We start from the raw sequence: 17373 nt of genomic DNA, 5'->3' as shown, positions 1-17373 counted from the left end.
GCAACGACGACACGCTGCTCATTGTACCAGCAGCAGATCGTCCCACGGATAAGGCGGCTGGTTGCATGATGCCGCAACTTTCTATCAGATCTTATTTGACGTCCACGATGATCGTGGAGCTTTTCTCCATGTCTCAAGCCTTCCGTCAGCACTGTCGGTCCGCGCATTCGACATCACTTCCTTCCGTCGCACCAACATGCAGGTCAAGCCGTTACCACAATTGTCAACTTTGCAATGCCGCCCTCGCTCTCGTGCTAATGGGAGTCCGTATATAGACTGCTCGCCATCGAGCCGGTCGCTTCAAACTTGATCCCACCTACGCTACACATATAGTACTACTACGCAACGGACGCGCAGTGCAACCATCTCTTTCCATCGGCTTCGTGCGTCGTTTTTCAAGTCCATCATCGTGCAATGAAGGAATAAAACGTACTTTAACGCACGTAAAAGAGGCCGTTACACCTCGCTTTGCCTTCTTGGGAACACGATGTCTCTTGCCGTTTGTATGTGCTGATATTTTAGGCGTTCGAATAATATTACTGCGCCGCCTGTTTTATGCCCGACCATAGAAATTTAAAAATACAAATAAAATCGCCGATCCCAGCTGGGACGTCCAGTTCGGAATTTCATCTGCGGGATGGCCGACCAGTCGGACAAGTTGCTCGCGATGCGGATCGTGCTCGAGGTCGATGGCATGATGTGCATGAAGAACTGCGGGACGACGGTCCAGAACGCGCTCCGGAGCGTCGATGGCGTCGAGGCCGCGGTCGTCAACTACGACGAGCACATTGCGGTGGTCACCATGGCACCGAATGCGTCGCCCGACGACCTTGTCGAGATGCTGGACATGGTTGGCTTTGAAGCCGCGATCCGCGACGAGACGCCGCTGCCACGCAACGTCATTCGCCTTGGCATCGATGGCATGATGTGCATGAAGAACTGCGGCACGACGGTCCAGAATGCTCTGTCTGCGACCATCGGCGTCGAGTCGGCGGTCGTCGACTACCCCAAGGCCATGGCCACGATCACGCTCTATCCCGATCACATTGAACACGTGACGGTGCAAGACCTCATTGACGAGGTCGAGTGCGTCGGCTTTGACGCGTACATGTTCAACCACGGCGAGCGCTGCCGGCGACGCCTTGCGGCGATGGCCAAGACCGATGCTTCGCACACTGGCGACGACGTTGCTGTCGCCATTGAAGGCGACGCGTCCCATCCGCACGCGATCTTTTCGATTGAAGGCATGAGCTGCGCGGCGTGTGTCAAGGGCATCGAAGGCGCGCTGCGTCATGAAGCCGGGATCATTGACATTCGCGTCGGGCTCATCTCCGCCAAGGCCGAGGTCGTCTTTGACCGGAGCATCATTGCCGACGAGCGTGTTACGATTGGCAACTATATCCGCAACGCGGGGTACACACCGACGTACATCAACACGCTCGACGCCGACGACGACTCAATGTCGTTCAAGTACGCAGTCGCTGGCGTCACGGGCGCGACCGATGCGATCAAGATCGAGTCCTCGGTCAAGGCGCTCGTCGGTGTCGTGAGTGTCACCGTCGACGTCGAGCAGCAGATTGCGACCGTGCATTTGCAGCAGATGGCGGCGACGGGCCCCCGAGACGTGCTCGAGGCGATCACCAAATCTGGCTTTGCCGCGACGATCATGACGCAAGCGTCGGGTCCGAGTGGTGTCTCGGAAGACCAAAAATGGCTGCGGCTGCTCTTGATCTGCCTCGTCTTTTCGGGCCCGGCGATGGTCGTGCACATGGTGCTCGGCAACATCCCGTCGTGCCGCATGTGGCTCATGCAACCAGTCGTCAATGGCCTCACGCGCATGTGTCTGATTATGTTTTTGCTCGCGACGCCGGTCCAGTTTGGCATTGGCGCGCGCTTTTACAAGGCCGCGTATAAGGGCCTGCAGCATGGCATGATGGGCATGGACTTTCTCATCGTCGTCGGCACGACCGCCTCGTACCTCTACAGCTTCATCTCGATGGTCGGCTGCACGCTGCTGCCGCACTACCGCGGCCACTACTTTTTCGAGTCGTCGACGATGCTCATCTCGTTTATCACGATTGGCAAGTACCTCGAGTCGCGCGCCAAGAAGGACACGGCGACGTCTCTGAGCACCTTGCTGAGCCTCCAGGCCAAGACGGCGGTGCTCATCACGCGTGACGGCGACGTGTCGATACCGATTGAGCTCGTCCAGCGCGGCGACCGCCTCCGACTGCTGCCCGGCGCCCGCGTGCCCACGGACGGTGTCGTGCGCGACGGCCACGGCTTTGCGACGAGTCGATGCTCACGGGCGAGTCGATGCCGGTGGCGAAGGCGGCTGGCGACGCTGTCTTTGGCTCGACCATCAACCAAGCAGGCGTCTTGGTGATCGAGTCCAACTGCGTCGGCGGCCAAAACACGCTGTCGCAGATTTGCGCGCTCATTGAGAATGCGCAGTTGGACAAGGCGCCGATCCAAGCGGTGGCCGACAAGTTTGCCGCGCGGTTTGCTCCGACCGTCCTCTGCATTGCCACGATTACGTTTCTCGGCTGGTACACGAGCCTCTCGATGGACTGGGTCGCAGCGATCGACCGTGACGCGCTGCACTTGACTGATGGCGACCACAGCGACGACCTCTTTGTGGCGATTCTCTTTTGCATCTCGACGGTCGTCATCTCGTGCCCGTGTGCGCTCGGCCTCGCGACGCCCACGGCGGTCTCGGTCGGCACGGGCGTCGGCTCCAAGTACGGCGTGCTCATCAAGGGCGGCCGCGCGCTCGAGACGGCCCACGCGGTGGATACCATCGTCTTTGACAAGACGGGGACGCTCACGGAGGGCCGGCCGGTCGTGACGGATATCACGGTGCCCAAGGACGGCGCCATCTCGGCCACCGATGTCTTGTACTATGCGGCGTGCGTCGAGATGCAGTCGGAGCACGTGCTCGGCAAGGCCATTGTCGTCGAGGCGACCGAGGCGCACAAGATGTCGCTCGAGGAGCCGTCGGCGTTTCACGTGGTGCCGGGCCGCGGCCTCCAAGCGCTCGTGCCGTCGCTGCACGCGCCGCAACAAGCGATTCAAGTCGCGATTGGCAACCCCGAGTGGATGGAAGAGCGCGAGATTCCGCTGCCGGCGCTCCTCGAAGCCGACATGCACCGGCTCGAAAACGAAGGCAAGACGGTCGTCTGCGTCGCGCTCGACAATGTGTTTGCGGGAACGATTGCGATGGCCGACGTCGCGCGCCCCGAAGCCGCCGCGACGATCGAGTGCCTCAAGCGCATGGGCCTCGACATTTGGCTCGTCACGGGCGACAACCTCCGGACCGCGACGGCCGTTGCGAGTGCGCTGGGCATCAACCACGTCAAGGCGATTGCGCTGCCCGGCCAAAAGGTCGAGCAGATCAAGCGGCTGCAGGCGACGACCAACCCGCTCACGAACAAGAAGCGCGTGGTGGCGATGGTGGGCGACGGGATCAATGACGCGCCGGCGCTGGCACAGGCCGACGTGGGCCTCGCGATTGGCGCGGGCACGGAGATTGCGCTCGCGCAGGCCGACATGGTGCTCATCAAATCGCACCTCGCCGACGTGGTCACGGCACTCGACCTCTCGCGCAAAACGTTTTGGCGCATCAAGTTTAACCTCTTTGCCTCGGTCATTTACAACCTCGTGTCGATCCCGCTGGCGGCCGGCGTCTTTCTGCGCTTCTTCCACAACCCGCTGCCGCCGGCCTGCGCCGGTATCATGATGGCGCTCTCGTCCATCTCGGTCATTGTCTCATCGCTCCACCTCAAGCTGTACCGACCGCCGACCTGGGCGACGCACGAGAAGGACCTCAAGCCCATGGGCATGACGTCGACGACGCACAAGGTTGTGCTCGAGAAGCCGCGCCGACGCTCGCCGAGCTACGAACGCGTTAGCGTCCAAGAGAACATGGTCTAAGATCTCATTGCGACTTCGCCGAGCGCAGGCAGTACTTTAATTATTAACAGAATGCATGACACTTTAATGCCAATGCGCTTGACGGCAACGGCAACACAGGTAGTAGCTCCTGCAGTGCTACGTCGAATTGCAGATGCTTCCATTCTGGTGTGGGCACGATGCAGGGCTCATCGCACCGCCTCTTGTGACCAACGAGAGGGCAGACGGCGAAGGATGACCAATGAATAGTGACTGCATGAGGATCCATCGCGCCCGCCGCTACCAGACCAAGACCGCGAGTGTAAAGTAGTACCAAGGAAGATCGATCTTGTATATTGCGCAGGCAGCTACTCGGACGTCGTGACGCAACCACATACCGCGCACCGAGGCGCCTGCCCGCAAGACGCAACGAGCTTAGTTGCCAGCCTTCTTCTCTTCCTTGAGAATCTTGCAGCGCTTCTTCCACCTACACCCACGTCAGCGAGGCCAAGGCGGTCGATCGCATGGCGTACTCGTCGTATTGGCACTTTTCGTACGCGTGCCGCAAGTCCTGGCACTGCCACGGCTTGAAGCCCGTGTCGCGCCGGCACTCGTTGAGCGGGATGAGGATGCCCGCGCACTGGTCGCGGTAGGCCAGCGGCACGCGGTGGTCGTGCATCGCCTGGCGCGTCGCGATGGTAGACGCTACATGGGCCATGAGCTTCCGGCCGCAGCGACCGCCATGTACCTTCTTCGTCGTGGTGTCCGTGGGCCATCCTGCTCGCCTGCCGTCCAATTGCACTCCAACTTTGAGGCCACACAACCGCGGGCTTTATATTCTTCGATCGAATCCATACAAACGCCAAGTACAATGGCACCCCAGTGGTTTATTCATTCTCAGAGGGAGTAGATACCCTCAGAAGCCATAGTGCACATTGCTGCCGACGATATGACGGCAAGGTGACGCTCGTAGGCACCAAGCAAGCGCGAGCACAGGGGCTATGTCACATGGCAAGGACTCGCCTTGTTAGCTGCATGCACGTTTGCGAGTCACGGGCCTTTGCCATGCTTGGCAGCTCGTAGCAATGAGCCAGGGAAGATAGCATCTCCCGGCCAACCTCAGACCGGACGTGCTAGCATCTCGTTCTCGAATCGACGATCTCGCCACGAGAAGAAGCGAGCGCGCACCCAATCCGACCTGGATCAGATCAACACTTCATCCTCGACGGCGTACCTACTACTACAGGTTTGCACGACGACGACGACGACCTATTGGCTGCCTTTTCTGCCAGCACGCGCGCACGAAGGTCGTCATTTCTTGAGCAAATGGACCAAATGATAGCACTACTACAGGTTTGCACGACGACGACGAAGACGACCTATTGGCTGCCTTTTCTGCCAGCACGCGCGCACCAAGGTCGTCATTTCTTGAGCAAATGGACCAAATGATAGCATTGTGGACACGTAGCACGTTGTACGTGGCAGAACGAGTCTACCGGGCACGGGGGAGATTGGTCCGGGGATGCCCTGGGTTTCGTCAACAGCCGCTTGCAGTCCATGGCAACGTCCAGCCATTTTTGGGCCCCCGGGGCCCGTAAAATGACACTAGGCGCGTCACACCCGAGCTTCACCCGTGTTTAGGACCGATTCAGCCAATCACGATGAAGGTGATGCCCGGTGTCGAGTGTTATGGTGGGTCCCCATAAATCGTATCGGGGCACGGTGGGGGCCCCACAAGATATCGAGTGGCAGCTTTCGGTTGCAGTTATCCACTTTGCAATTTGCCTTCGCCTAAGAACTCATGGCTTCGCTCTCGGCCGACGCACTCAGCACGCTGTGCTTGAACGAGATCTCGACGTGGAACGTCCAGGAGGAGGCGAGTGACCTCATGATCCCGATCATCGGCAACCTCTACCGCCGCAACAACGTGGTCGTCACGCTCTTTGGCAAGGGCCTCGTGCACCAAAACTCGATCGACATCATCAAGACGCACTCGTTCGTGTGCAAGCACATTGGCAAGGAGATGCACCCCGCCGATACGCTCCCGGTGCTCCAGGTCGTCGAGGAAATCAACAAGCTCAGCGCGATGCGCCTCGACCTCGGCCGCACGTACCTCCTCGTGTGCGGCGAGACCAAGTCCAAGAAGCCGACGCGCGAAGACATTACGCGCGTGCTCCGGTCGCTCATTCTGCGCCAGGTGTCGCCCAGGAAGCCGCTGACGCTCGAGAAGCCCACGGACATTGTGCTCTACGGTTTTGGTCGGATCGGTCGCCTGCTCGCCCGTCTTTTGATTGAGAAGAGCGGGTCGGGCGCCAAGATGATGCTTCGCGGCATCGTCGTGCGCAAGGGCTCCACGGAGGACCTCCAGAAGCGCGCGTCGCTCCTCCGCCGCGACTCGGTCCACGGTGCCTTCCACGGCACCATCTCGTTCAACGAAGAAGCCAACGCGTTCATTGCCAACGGCAACGTGATCCAGGTCATCTACTCGGACGGCCCCGACAAGTGCGACTACACCAAGTACGGCATCTCGGACGCCGTCGTGATCGACAACACGGGCATTTGGCGCGACGAGGCGGGCCTTTCGCGCCACTTGCAGTCGCCGGGCGTGGCCAAGGTCGTGCTCACGGCGCCGCCGAAAGGCAACGTCAAGACGATCGTCGCCGGTGTCAACGAGAGCGAGATCACGCCCGAGAACAAGATTTACTCGTGCGCGTCGTGTACGACGAACGCGATTGCGCCGCTCCTCTTTGCGCTCGACGCCAAGTACGGCATTGACGAAGGCCACATTGAGACGGTCCACTCGTTCACAAACGACCAAAACTTGATCGACAACTACCACCCGAAGGAGCGCCGCGGCCGGTCGGCGGTCATGAACATGGTCATCACCGAGACGGGCGCCGGCGCCGCCGTCGAAAAGTGCCTCCCGCACCTCAAGGGCAAGCTCACGGCCAACTCGATCCGTGTCCCGACGCCGGACGTGAGTCTCGCGATCATGTCGCTGCACGTCAAGCAGGAGGGCCTCACGGCCGAGGCGGTCAACGCGTACTGCGCCAAGCTCAGCCTCAACTCGCCGCTCCAGCACCAAATTGAGTTTATCAACTCGAACGAAGCGGCGTCCTCGGACTTTGTCGGCTACCGCGCCGCCGGTATCGTCGACGGCCAGGCCACGATCGTGCGCAACAAGAAGATTGTGCTCTACGTCTGGTACGACAACGAGTTTGGCTACTCGTGCCAGGTCATGCGCGTCGTCCAGCGCCTCTGCGGTCTCTCGCTCACCAAGTTCCCGGACCAGTCGCACGTCGACATTATCGACTCGGCCCTCGACTTTCAGTAAAATCGATCAACACTCCGTCTTTGTATGTTAGCAGCCTTCTGTTGTATCCGCGTGCCACGTCATGACATGCGACGAGGCGATGTCGCCACGTCCGTGCTCGGGTCGACCGGAATGGGTGGTGGCGGCGGACGGTCTTGGGGCCACTCGATGCGTACGTCTTCAGCGAGCATACCTACGTGTTCGGCGTGCTGCAGTAGGATGCGCCACCGGCGGCGCGAGTCGGCTTCCTCCGCTTTCATTTCGAGTCGCGCGCTCCAGATGGGCAGCTCATGGCGGCTGTAGTCCTCTTGGACGCCCATGGCTTGACGCTCGACGCCTTCCATGGCCCGCCGCACGCGCAGCTGCAGCGCGCGCTTCTCCTTGAGCGCAATGCGATTTGCGGCTTGGAGCGCCGCGTGGTCGGCCGCACGCTGCGCCGGTGACGGAAACTCGTCGACCATAAAGCCTTGCGCTGCGACGAACGACTGAATGGCGAGGCCGGGGCGCTGCCGCCGAAGCACGAGGTACGCGTCGCCATCATACGTCGCCACGGGCTCGTAGATGGTCGCGGTGGATGCAAGCACTTGGTGCACGAGCCGGATTTGGTCGAGCGACTCGGGCGCCGAGACGAGCCGCGTCGACGCCAGCCCCGCGACCGCCTTCTGCGCGTCGTGGCAACGCTGCGTGCGCTCGAGGGCTTGCTGCGCCGAGAGACCATAGAGGCGGCCGAGGAGGAGCGCGGCGACCATGCCGGCGCGGCCCCGTCCTTGGCGGCTAAAAATGTAGAGGTTTTCCCCGTCTACGAACAATGATATCTCGTTGGTGAGAGTGCCACGTCATCATGCGTCCGACCTCGAAGACACGTTTCGAGTTGGTTAAGGACATGAAGCACGTCGGCCTCGGGTGTTGCCGAGCGCGGCGGCAGTGGACACCGCAGAATGCGTATGGGCTGCAGCCGCGCTTTGTTGGCCAGCGCCGTGTTCAAGTTGGCGTCGGCGGCCGACTTTTTCTTGAAGAGCAAATCTCGCACAAAGTCGTCCGTACTCGGGTCTCTCTCGGCCTGCTCACAGTACCGAGCAATCTTATTGCATAGACATCTGGCTACATAGGTGGCTACCTGTTGCACGCTCTTGGCGGCACTCGTCACGTACTTTTGGGCAGCGGCCACCGCGCGGTCGAGCTCGGCCGTGAGCTTGGCGTGCCGCTCCAAGAGCTGCGTCTCGTAGCCAAAGGGCCCATCGGGTGTTGTCGCTGGTGTCGCTGGCGGGTCCAGCGCCGCTTCGAATGCCCGAAGTTCGTCGAACGCCATCAAGCTCACAAACGTGCCAATCTGCTCGAGGAGAATGCACGCAAGCGCGTCATCGCGCGACGCCGCGCGCTCGGTCGTCTTGCGCTTCTTGTCCGGGAACGCGACGCCGTGGGGGTACTCGCCAATCAAAATGCGGTCTACACGTAGTCCATGTCAAGTCGGACAGATTGTCTTTATACCGCGGACGATCCAGAACGACACGGCTGTCGGGCCTGCGTGGTTGAGCCGGAACTGCTTGTACTTGGCAATGTCTTCGATACCCAAGCTCCCGTCGCTCTTCATGGCCGCATACGCCTTGGGTAATTTGACAAGCCGAATGCCGAGCCCAGGGTGCCACGCTGCCTCGATTTGCGGCATCGGAGTCCTTGCCTGGCGCGTGTCACTGTCATAGAAGAGCAAGGCCGAGGGAAAATGGCACCTGGATCTCGTCACTGATTCGCTTCCACGTGACGACGCCGTAGCGCCGCAGCCGCCGCTGCGTCTTGGCCCAAATGTCGCCCATCCGGACGACCGCCGCCTGTCGGTTCTGGAACCGCTGCAGCGCCTCCAGCGCACTCAGCCCACTACATCATTGGCGATTGCTTCTTCCGACGCTGCACGAAGATATATCGCCAACGGACCTCGAGCGCGATTGCTTGAGGCGCTCTTCGTGGCGGCGCCGCCAGACCCGTCGCACCCAGCGCTGAAGCACGATCGCCGTGGCATTGCGAAGCGCTTGCCGGTCTCGCTCCCGGCCCTATGCATCGTTATGCCTTCGCACGCTGCTGTGCACACCGTACGGCGGCGACAAACGAGCGCCACGACGTCCACGCGTAGCCGACGTAGAGATCCACCATGTGCCGGATGACGTTGTCCAAGTACCGTCTTGCCACGTCGGCGGGGCGCTCGAGGCTGGCCGCCGCGCAGAGCACGAGGCGTGCACGAGTGGTCGGCGGGTACGGCGCGTCCGTCTCGGTCTCGGTCTCGTCCCCGTCGAGGTAAGTACCGCTCATGAGCGCGGCGAGGAACCGGTCGTGGGCCATGTGCTGCAGCGTCACACCGCCCGCGTCGGCGTCGACAAGCTGGAGGATCTCATCGAGCACCGCGTCGGACGGAAATGCCTTTTGGTCGCGCAGACGCCGAAGCCGACCGGCGTACTTTTCCCGGCGCCACAGCTTCCGTGCCGTCTTCTCGGCGAGGACCGCCATTCGGTACGCGTGGTAGAGACTCACATGCGCCGTCATCGGCACCGGCCAGGACGCCTGGCCCGGGAACGTCAGCGACGCGAGGTAGCTTCTATTGGGCAGCGGCACGACGCCGCGGAGCCAGAGCACGCGCACGAACTGCCCGTTGCAAGGACCCATGCGCGGCTGGTCGCTGGTCTGCGTGAGCGCGAGCCCAAAGAGGAGGCCGTGCCCGAGGTCACGATCGCGAAAGACGACGTGCTGGCCAAACGTGAAGCCGTGCGGCTCGAGCTTGGCAATCGCTGGAGGCGGCGCGCGCCGGGCGATCTTGGGCAAATCGTCGCGGGCCGGCGCGACGTACCCGACATCGCCGACGCGCACGTGCCGAATCGCATGCGTCGACAAGGCTGGGATCTACGCGTCGTCGTCACCACTCGGTTCTCAGCGTGTACATCAACCTACCAAGTGGATGGCATCGGCGCAGTTGAAGCACAGCGTTTGGTGGCAGTCCTCGCAGTGATACCGCGCGGCGCGCTTGGCGCACTCGTCACATACGAGGGCTGCGTCGACGGCCGCGTCATCGTCGTCGTCGGGCACGCGCCAGTTGTAGGCCGCCGAGAACGGATCGTCGTCGCCCGACGCCATCGTGCCTCCGGCTCGTGTCGATCTCTCGGGTATCCGGCATGCGTTACATGGCCGTGCCAGGATGGAATTCGGATCGCCGCGCCGTCCGGAAGCAACATGGACGTGGGACAGTCGCCTCGGTGATGTCGCCGTGGACAGGATAGATATATGGACTTGCAGCTGCGTCATGACAGTACGACCGTGATGCGTGGACACGAATGATTGTCTTTGCGTCCATCCACGTGTCTCCGCACAGGTCCAGCCGCGGTCACGAGCCGTCGCCGCAGGTTGGCTGCCTTGCGACGCAGAGTCCTCGCGAGGCGCAACTTCGCGGGTTTCGACACGGATGATGCGGTCTTGCTGCGTGCGTCAACAACGACCGCGCGCGGTATTCGAAAGAAAGAATCCAGTGAGCTGGTTCATGGACATTCACTTTCATTTTCACTTTAGCACCCATGGGCTACACTCTGCATCGCCTTCCGACCATTTACGAAGACAGCGCGCACGGACCGCGGGCGTCGACGAGCCCGCTCCAGCGCTACTACGCACGAGCTCCGTCGCCCGATCTCCTCCAGCGGTCGCCTACCACGGGCGAGACGGCCTTGGCCAAGTCGTATGCGTTCGTGCTCGAGACGTTCGCTGTCGTGTCCATCGAGCTACTCAAGCACATGGCGCTACGCCTCGCAGTCGCGTCCGCCGCGCTCGTGCTCCTCGTGTGTCTCCGCGCCGCGGCTATCCTGTGAGCGCAGATGTCCATCGTTGTCCAAGGCGCCTCGCAGACATGCATCTTCCGCGGCGCCTTCGTATTTATCTCAATCCCATGCATGTAAACTCTATCTGCGTGGCTTTGCGTTGAGAAGAGTTCCAGTCGACGGGTTGTAGATGATCGCAACCACTGCGAGGCTCCGCTCTGAGACTCCTAGATCTGAGTTGCTCAGCTCTGAGACTCCTAGATCTGAGTTGCTCAGCTCCGAGATTTTTATCATACTAGTACTGCGTAGTAGATGGTCAGCCCAACTCGTCGTCGGCTAATAAGCTCTGAAATGCTCGGCATTGAGATGCAACGATTGACCGATTTCGCTGGACCTTGTAGCGAGGTGGAGGCAGTTTTCACAGGATTGCATTTCGATAATTCGGTTAAGAAATGTCCCGCTACGTACCACGCCGTCGCCGCCGCAGTGGATGTGATGTGATGTGATTGTGTTGTGTGTACATGTGTATTGTTCGTCTACCCCCGGTAGGCAAACTGCATCTTGCTCTGCTCGTCGCGGTGGTGGTAAAAGCCGGGGCCAGCGCCTTGGTTGACAATCGCCGGGTCCTGAAAGCCGGCGGCAAACCCACTCGCCGACTCGAACGCGCCCTGGGACGACCAAAACGGCGTCGACTCTTGCGGCCGCAAATCTTGGTTCCACGCCGTGCCACCGCCCATGCTGGGCTCGGCAAACCGGTGCGGGTCCGAGCCGTAGCTAATGTTGACGTTCGGCAGCATCTGCTGCAGGAACGCGAGCCCCGACGCGTCAGCAGCTGGCGCCATGTGCAGATACTCGGCGGCCGGCGGCGGCGGCTGGTGGTGCGCAAACCCAAACGCAGTTGGCGGCGGCGGCGGCGCGTCGAAACCAAACGGGCTGTACTCTCCAGGGCCGTCCTTGTTGGCAAATGAAAAGCGCGACGCGCGGCCGTTCGGGCCCGACCCAATGCCCTGCGGCACGAGCGGCTTGGCGCTCAGCTTGACGCCCAAGAGCCCCGCGAGCGCTTCCGACGACTCGTTGCGCGGCGTGAAGGCCGCGTCGACAGCCGAAAACTCAAACGGGGCGTCCGGGCGCGGCGCGTCAAACGTCCAAGCCGACACGTTATTTGAGGTCGGCGCCGGTGCGGGCTCGGGCGGCGGCTGCACCGTGTTGCGGTGAATACCGCCATCAAAGCCCATGCCAAAGGGGCTAAAGACGTGCTGGATCGGCCGCGACGGGAGCTCCGGCGGCGGCTGCATGCGCGGGAACGGCTGGCTCCACAGCGGCGTCGCGTCAGGCTGCATGCTCTTCGGCGGCGAGCTCTGCTGCGGATGTGTGTTGACATACAGAGACGGCTTCGAGGCGTCCTTGGCCGGTGACGTGCTCGACGACGACGACGCCGACGAAGCAGAGAGCGGGGACGCGCTGGGCGGCGCGTCCGATGTGCTGGGGGGCGCTCGGTGCTTCGTGGCAGCTTGTTCGTCCTTGGGCGACATCGAGGACGAGGACGACGATGGGGCCCGGGTCGGAGACTTGCGTTCGTCGGGCGTCTGTGATCTTAACTTATAGATGGCAGCGGCGCTCTGGGCCTTGCGCTGTGCGTCCGTGGGCGCCACCTTGTCGAGTGCACCGCCGGGCTGCAGCATGGACAGCGTTGGAAACGCCGTGCCCCGCCGATCGTCGTAGCCAGTGAGGTCTCGAAAGCATCCCTTGCCCGCGACAAAGTCTAGCGCCAATGAGCTACCAGAGTCAGTCGTGTGCGACGTACCCGTTGCCATCTCTTCCTTCGTAAAACTGTCGTCCGTCTCGCCAAGTTCGTGCAAGTACAAGCACTCGGGGTTGTTGCAGACGAGGTTGCGCAGAAAAAAGTTGCAGTACTTGGTCGTGCCAAACGATGCCCTGCAGTCGAGATTCATATCCATACCGCGTCGTAGCAACGTACCGGAGGAGGCTGCCGTCCAGAATGTACCCGTCAATGAGATCAATGCAGTTCTGCGCGTCGGCCTTGTTGGCAAACGTTATGTAGGCGCTCGCCGTCGCGTTGTTGCGGTCCGTGCTCAGATGCGACTTGTTGACGACCGCCTTGACGATGCGTCCATACTGGCCAAAACACTCTTGCGATCGCAGCATCTACCAAGGATTTTGAGCCACGATGGACGCAGTTGGCGATTCTTCCTACGTCGTCGTCGGCGTAATGCACGGGTAGCCCAATGACGTAGACGAGGTTGCGCTGCATGACGCGCACGTTGGTGAGGTTTCTCCGGTTCACGGGCTGCACTTTGGGCACGACCGTCGCCTTCTTCTCGATCTTTTCCTTCTGTTTCCGCTGCTTGGTTCGCCGCGCCACACTGCCAGATCGCATGGTCAGTCCTTCGCCGCATCCGCACAGAGGAGAGACGTACTCTTCTCGGTCAATGGTCGTGTTCTTCTTCGAGAGCTCCGTGTACGGCGCTCGGCACGCCGGGCACAGGCCATTGTACTCGTTTTTAATTGATGCCAGCACCACAGGCACACCTGCAGAACCATGATGACCGACGTCGTGGCGCCGGCGCGCTACCTGGTACCCGCATGCACATGCGTTGAAGGTCTTGTCTGTCAGGTCGAGCTCCTCCATGCAGAGGGGGCAGCAGTCGGCTTCTTCCTCGGCCATCGCGTCGTCTGAAGAAAGGCAAAACTGGCCCCTCTTCCGTCACTGACTTTTCGTGACCATTGGCCAGAAGCGATTGCACGTAATGGTTTCGAAAACGGGTTGGTGGTCCAAACCTCTCGCTTTCGATATGTATGCACACCGCATATGCTTCGCTGTGCGCCTTTGATACCTCGCCTGCATATAGAAACCTGTTAAAACACATATATACGAGGCGTTGCCGAACAATATTTTTTGCCGGGGACCCCCCACCCGGCGTGTGATGGGCGAGAGTAGTTGACCAACGCCTTCAAGTTCTCGTATTCTTGGGATGGACTACACTAGCACACCAACTAACAAAGCTTCGTCGGGTATGGGAGCTAAGCTGGGACGGGTCGAGCCAACTTCCCACTTCATGCACGAGACCACTATGGAAGGTCTGCGGCGCATCATGTCCCATCATGACGCCCTACCTGCGTCGAAGAAGAAGAAGAAGAAGAAGAAGGATTGGCGAACGTTAAGAAAACCTTCGCCAACCGACGCGTGACGTTGGGGGCTTAATGTGGAATCGGTGCCTTGTCGCCATCGAGGAGGGTCAATGAAACCGCGTCAATGACAGGCGCTCGCAGTAACATGTCGGCGCCAAAAGCCGGAAGCTGGTGGTTGCGTCGTTGATCTCGTTTTGAACTTGAAGGCAAGCCGAATACTATCCCACTAATGCATCAGCTAATTCCAAATAATGCATACTAGTATAGGATTGTGGTGAACAGATGTGTTGCGAAGATGCGTCAATCAATCTAAAAGGAATAAAACAAGTTACTTCCTTTGATCAATCCACAGAAACTCTAGTTGTCGTATCGGAGCCTTTGAATCTTCAAGAGGCGGTCGTTCACCCTTGAGGCTGCGTTATGGCACACGCATCTGCGTCGATCGCCAAGGTTATATTTCCCGTGCCTCCACTACGCGAGGAGCGTGGTATGCAGCATTGTACATTTGAAGGAGCAACTGCGGTGAGACCGATCCGTCAAGAGGAAGCGCACTTGTCCCTCGCAGTAGTAGGTACTGTCACGCACGTACTGATGTCTGACACAGGACTGACCCACGGTATCGATGGTTTCGATGGTGTTAACGGTGCGCGACGCTGCAGACCGCCTTGAAGGTTCACGCGCCCGCCTTCCTGCGATTTACCGAGGCGCTGAAGACGCTTTCAATATCGTCCAACCTCCCTCTCCCTAATCTTTCGGTATGTGCGACGCCTACCATCACGGGCGCCTGCCTCGCTCCTCGTGCTCTCCAGTTTGCTACACGTTGAAATTTGCGATCTTTTTTCCAAATGGGCCAATCAGAGTGCCGCACCTGGATGGGGCAATCTAGCCAATCGGCGATTGCCACCAAAAACAAAACCTCTAAAAATGGATATACGTGTGAACGTAATACGAGGGGCGGGCCTGCGGCCGGGACAGTCATTTTGGGATGTTGACCAAGTTCGAGTCCAAGAGCAACCGGGTGAAGGGCCTGTGCTTCCACCCGTCGCGCCCATGGGTGCTCACGTCGCTCCATAATGGTGTTATCCAGCTCTGGGACTTCCGCATGGGCACGCTCATCGACCGCTTCGACGAGCATGATGGGCCCGTGCGCTCGGTGGACTTCCACAAGAGCCAGCCGCTCTTCGTCTCGGGCGGCGACGACTACAAGATCAAGGTCTGGGACTACAAGCTGCGACGCTGCCTCTTTACGCTGCTGGGGCACCTCGACTACATCCGCACGGTGCAGTTCCACCACGAGTACCCGTGGATCGTGTCGTGCTCGGACGACCAAACCATTCGCATCTGGAACTGGCAGTCGCGCTCGTGCGTCTCGGTCTTGACGGGCCACAACCACTACGTCATGAGCTGCATGTTCCATCCGAAGGAAGACCTTATCGTGTCGGCGTCGCTCGATCAAGCGGTATCTCATGGGATCGCACGAAAGAAAGCTCATGCGGCCATCATGTAGGTGCGCGTCTGGGACACGACGGGCCTGCGCAAAAGACGGTGCGTGGCGCGCCGTCGACGATGGAAGACTCGCTGCCGCCGGGTGTTGGCGGCCGTTCGGGCGCCGATCTCTTTGGCGCGAGCGACGCTGTTGTCAAGTATGTCCTTGAAGGCCATGACCGCGGCGTGAACTGGGCGAGCTTCCACCCGACGCTGCCGCTCATCGTGTCGGGCTCGGACGACCGTCAGGTGAAGCTCTGGCGTATGAACGACACCAAGGCGTGGGAAGTCGACACGATGCGCGGGCACACCAACAACGTGTCCTGTGTCATCTTCCACCCGCGCCACGAGCTCATCATCTCCAACTCGGAAGATCGCAGCATTCGCGTCTGGGACATCGCAAAGCGCATGGGTCTGCAGACGTTCCGTCGCGAGAACGATCGGTTCTGGATGCTCCAGGCGCACCCGACGCAGAACCTTCTCGCCGCCGGCCACGACTCGGGCATGATTGTCTTCAAGCTCGAGCGCGAGCGTCCGGCCATGGACTTTGTCGACGGCGGCGTGCTCTACGTCAAGGACCGCTACGTGCGTCGGTACAAGTTTGCGGACGGCAGCGACAACCCGGTCGCGACCTTGCGTCGGTCGGGCTCGGGCTTGCAGATGGGCCAGCAGCCCCGCTACATGCACTACAACCCGTTTGACCCGCCGAGCGCGACGTCCAACTCGGTGCTTCTCTGCAGCGACGCCGAGGGCGGGTCGTACGACCTCGTGACGTTTACGCCGTCCAACAACGACGTCTCGGACTCGTCCCGGGGCACGGCCTTGTTTGCGGTCTTCGTGGCCCGCCAGCGGTTTGCGGTCCTCGACAAGTCGCGCCACCTCGTCATCAAGAACATGCAAAACGAGATTGTCAAGAAGATTACGCCGCCGTCGGGGACGACCGACGGCCTCTTTCCTGGCGGGACCGTCGGCCGCGTCCTCCTCCGCATCGACGACAAGATGGTGCTCTACGACACGGACAGCCGCCGCGTGCTCGCGGACCTCGTCGCGCCGCGCGTCAAGTACGTGATCTGGTCGCCCAACGGCGAGTACGTGGCGCTCTTGAGCAAGCACTCGGTGTACATTGCCGACAAGAGCTTCAAGCACCTCTGCACGGTCACGGAGCTTGTCAAGGTCAAGAGCGGCGTGTGGGGCAACGACGTGTTTGTCTACACGACGCAAAACCACATCAAGTACGCGCTCCCGAACGGCGACTCGGGGCTCATTCGGTCGCTCGACGTGCCCGTGTACCTCACGCGCCTCGAGGACTCGAAGCTCTACTGCCTCGACCGCGACGCCAAGATGCGTATCCTCTCGATCGACCTCACCGAGTGCGAGTTCAAGCTCGCGCTCGCGGCCAAGCAGTTTACGACCGTCATGCGCATGGTCAAGCACTCGCGCCTCTGCGGCCAGGCCATCATTACGTATTTGACGCAAAAGGGGTACCCCGAGGTCGCCTTGCACTTTGTCAACGACGAGAAGACGCGCTTCAAGCTCGCGATCTCGTGCGGCAACTTGGAAGTCGCGCTCAACTCGGCGTACGAGCTCGACGACGCCAACTGCTGGCACCAGCTCGGGGTCGAGGCGCTGCGCCAGGGCAACATCTCGGTCGTCGAGATGGCGTACCAGCGCACGAAGAACTTTGAGCGTCTCTCGTTCCTCTACCTCATCACGGGCAACCGCGAGAAGCTCAAGAAGATGCTCAAG

General features: G+C 60.6%; 7 protein-coding genes across 7 annotated transcripts in view; 4 read left to right on the top strand and 3 right to left on the bottom strand.

Moving 5' to 3' along the window:
• Positions 1-637: 637 nt before the first annotated feature.
• Positions 638-3933, top strand: SPRG_05325 (hypothetical protein; the record flags this gene model as incomplete). Its single annotated transcript, XM_012343921.1, has 2 exons — positions 638-2266; positions 2296-3933. The coding sequence occupies 2 exons, from the start codon at positions 638-640 to the stop codon at positions 3931-3933; spliced, it is 3267 nt and encodes a 1088-aa protein (XP_012199311.1).
• A 279-nt stretch (positions 3934-4212) lies between these two features.
• On the bottom strand, positions 4213-4721 carry SPRG_05324 (hypothetical protein). The gene is made up of 3 exons (XM_012343920.1): positions 4640-4721; positions 4425-4596; positions 4213-4378 (listed from the first exon to the last, which is right to left on the bottom strand). Exons 1-3 carry the CDS (start codon positions 4665-4667, stop codon positions 4327-4329), a joined length of 252 nt encoding a protein of 83 aa, XP_012199310.1. The 5' UTR covers positions 4668-4721; the 3' UTR covers positions 4213-4326.
• Positions 4722-5641: 920 nt separating this feature from the next.
• SPRG_05323 (hypothetical protein) lies at positions 5642-7256 on the top strand. The gene has a single exon (XM_012343919.1). It carries the CDS (start codon positions 5693-5695, stop codon positions 7223-7225), a length of 1533 nt encoding a protein of 510 aa, XP_012199309.1. The 5' UTR covers positions 5642-5692; the 3' UTR covers positions 7226-7256.
• A 28-nt stretch (positions 7257-7284) lies between these two features.
• SPRG_05322 (hypothetical protein) lies at positions 7285-10321 on the bottom strand (the record flags this gene model as incomplete). The annotated part of the gene is made up of 7 exons (XM_012343918.1): positions 7285-8003; positions 8057-8650; positions 8693-8882; positions 8932-9076; positions 9134-9249; positions 9293-10090; positions 10139-10321. The coding sequence occupies 7 exons, from the start codon at positions 10319-10321 to the stop codon at positions 7285-7287; spliced, it is 2745 nt and encodes a 914-aa protein (XP_012199308.1).
• A 197-nt stretch (positions 10322-10518) lies between these two features.
• Positions 10519-11132, top strand: SPRG_05321 (hypothetical protein; the record flags this gene model as incomplete). The annotated part of the gene is made up of 3 exons (XM_012343917.1): positions 10519-10556; positions 10609-10688; positions 10751-11132. 3 exons carry the CDS (start codon positions 10519-10521, stop codon positions 11041-11043), a joined length of 411 nt encoding a protein of 136 aa, XP_012199307.1. The 3' UTR covers positions 11044-11132.
• Positions 11133-11409: 277 nt separating this feature from the next.
• On the bottom strand, positions 11410-13746 carry SPRG_05320 (hypothetical protein). The gene is made up of 6 exons (XM_012343916.1): positions 13586-13746; positions 13431-13542; positions 13208-13376; positions 12971-13158; positions 12797-12927; positions 11410-12754 (listed from the first exon to the last, which is right to left on the bottom strand). Exons 1-6 carry the CDS (start codon positions 13602-13604, stop codon positions 11529-11531), a joined length of 1845 nt encoding a protein of 614 aa, XP_012199306.1. The 5' UTR covers positions 13605-13746; the 3' UTR covers positions 11410-11528.
• Positions 13747-15127: 1381 nt separating this feature from the next.
• Positions 15128-17373, top strand: part of SPRG_19862 (hypothetical protein) — a gene marked incomplete at both ends in the record, with an annotated part of 3318 nt that continues 1072 nt past the window's right edge. The window contains 2 exons of the mRNA XM_012343979.1: positions 15128-15601; positions 15685-17314. Of these exons, the coding sequence (XP_012199369.1) occupies positions 15128-15601; positions 15685-17314 (2104 nt within the window). The remainder of the gene's footprint in view (positions 15602-15684; positions 17315-17373) is intronic.

Source organism: Saprolegnia parasitica, assembly GCF_000151545.1.
Source record: "Saprolegnia parasitica CBS 223.65 unplaced genomic scaffold supercont2.15, whole genome shotgun sequence".
NCBI classification, from domain to species: Eukaryota; Oomycota; class Saprolegniomycetes; order Saprolegniales; family Saprolegniaceae; genus Saprolegnia; species Saprolegnia parasitica.
This window is presented reverse-complemented; position numbering and strand designations above follow the sequence as displayed.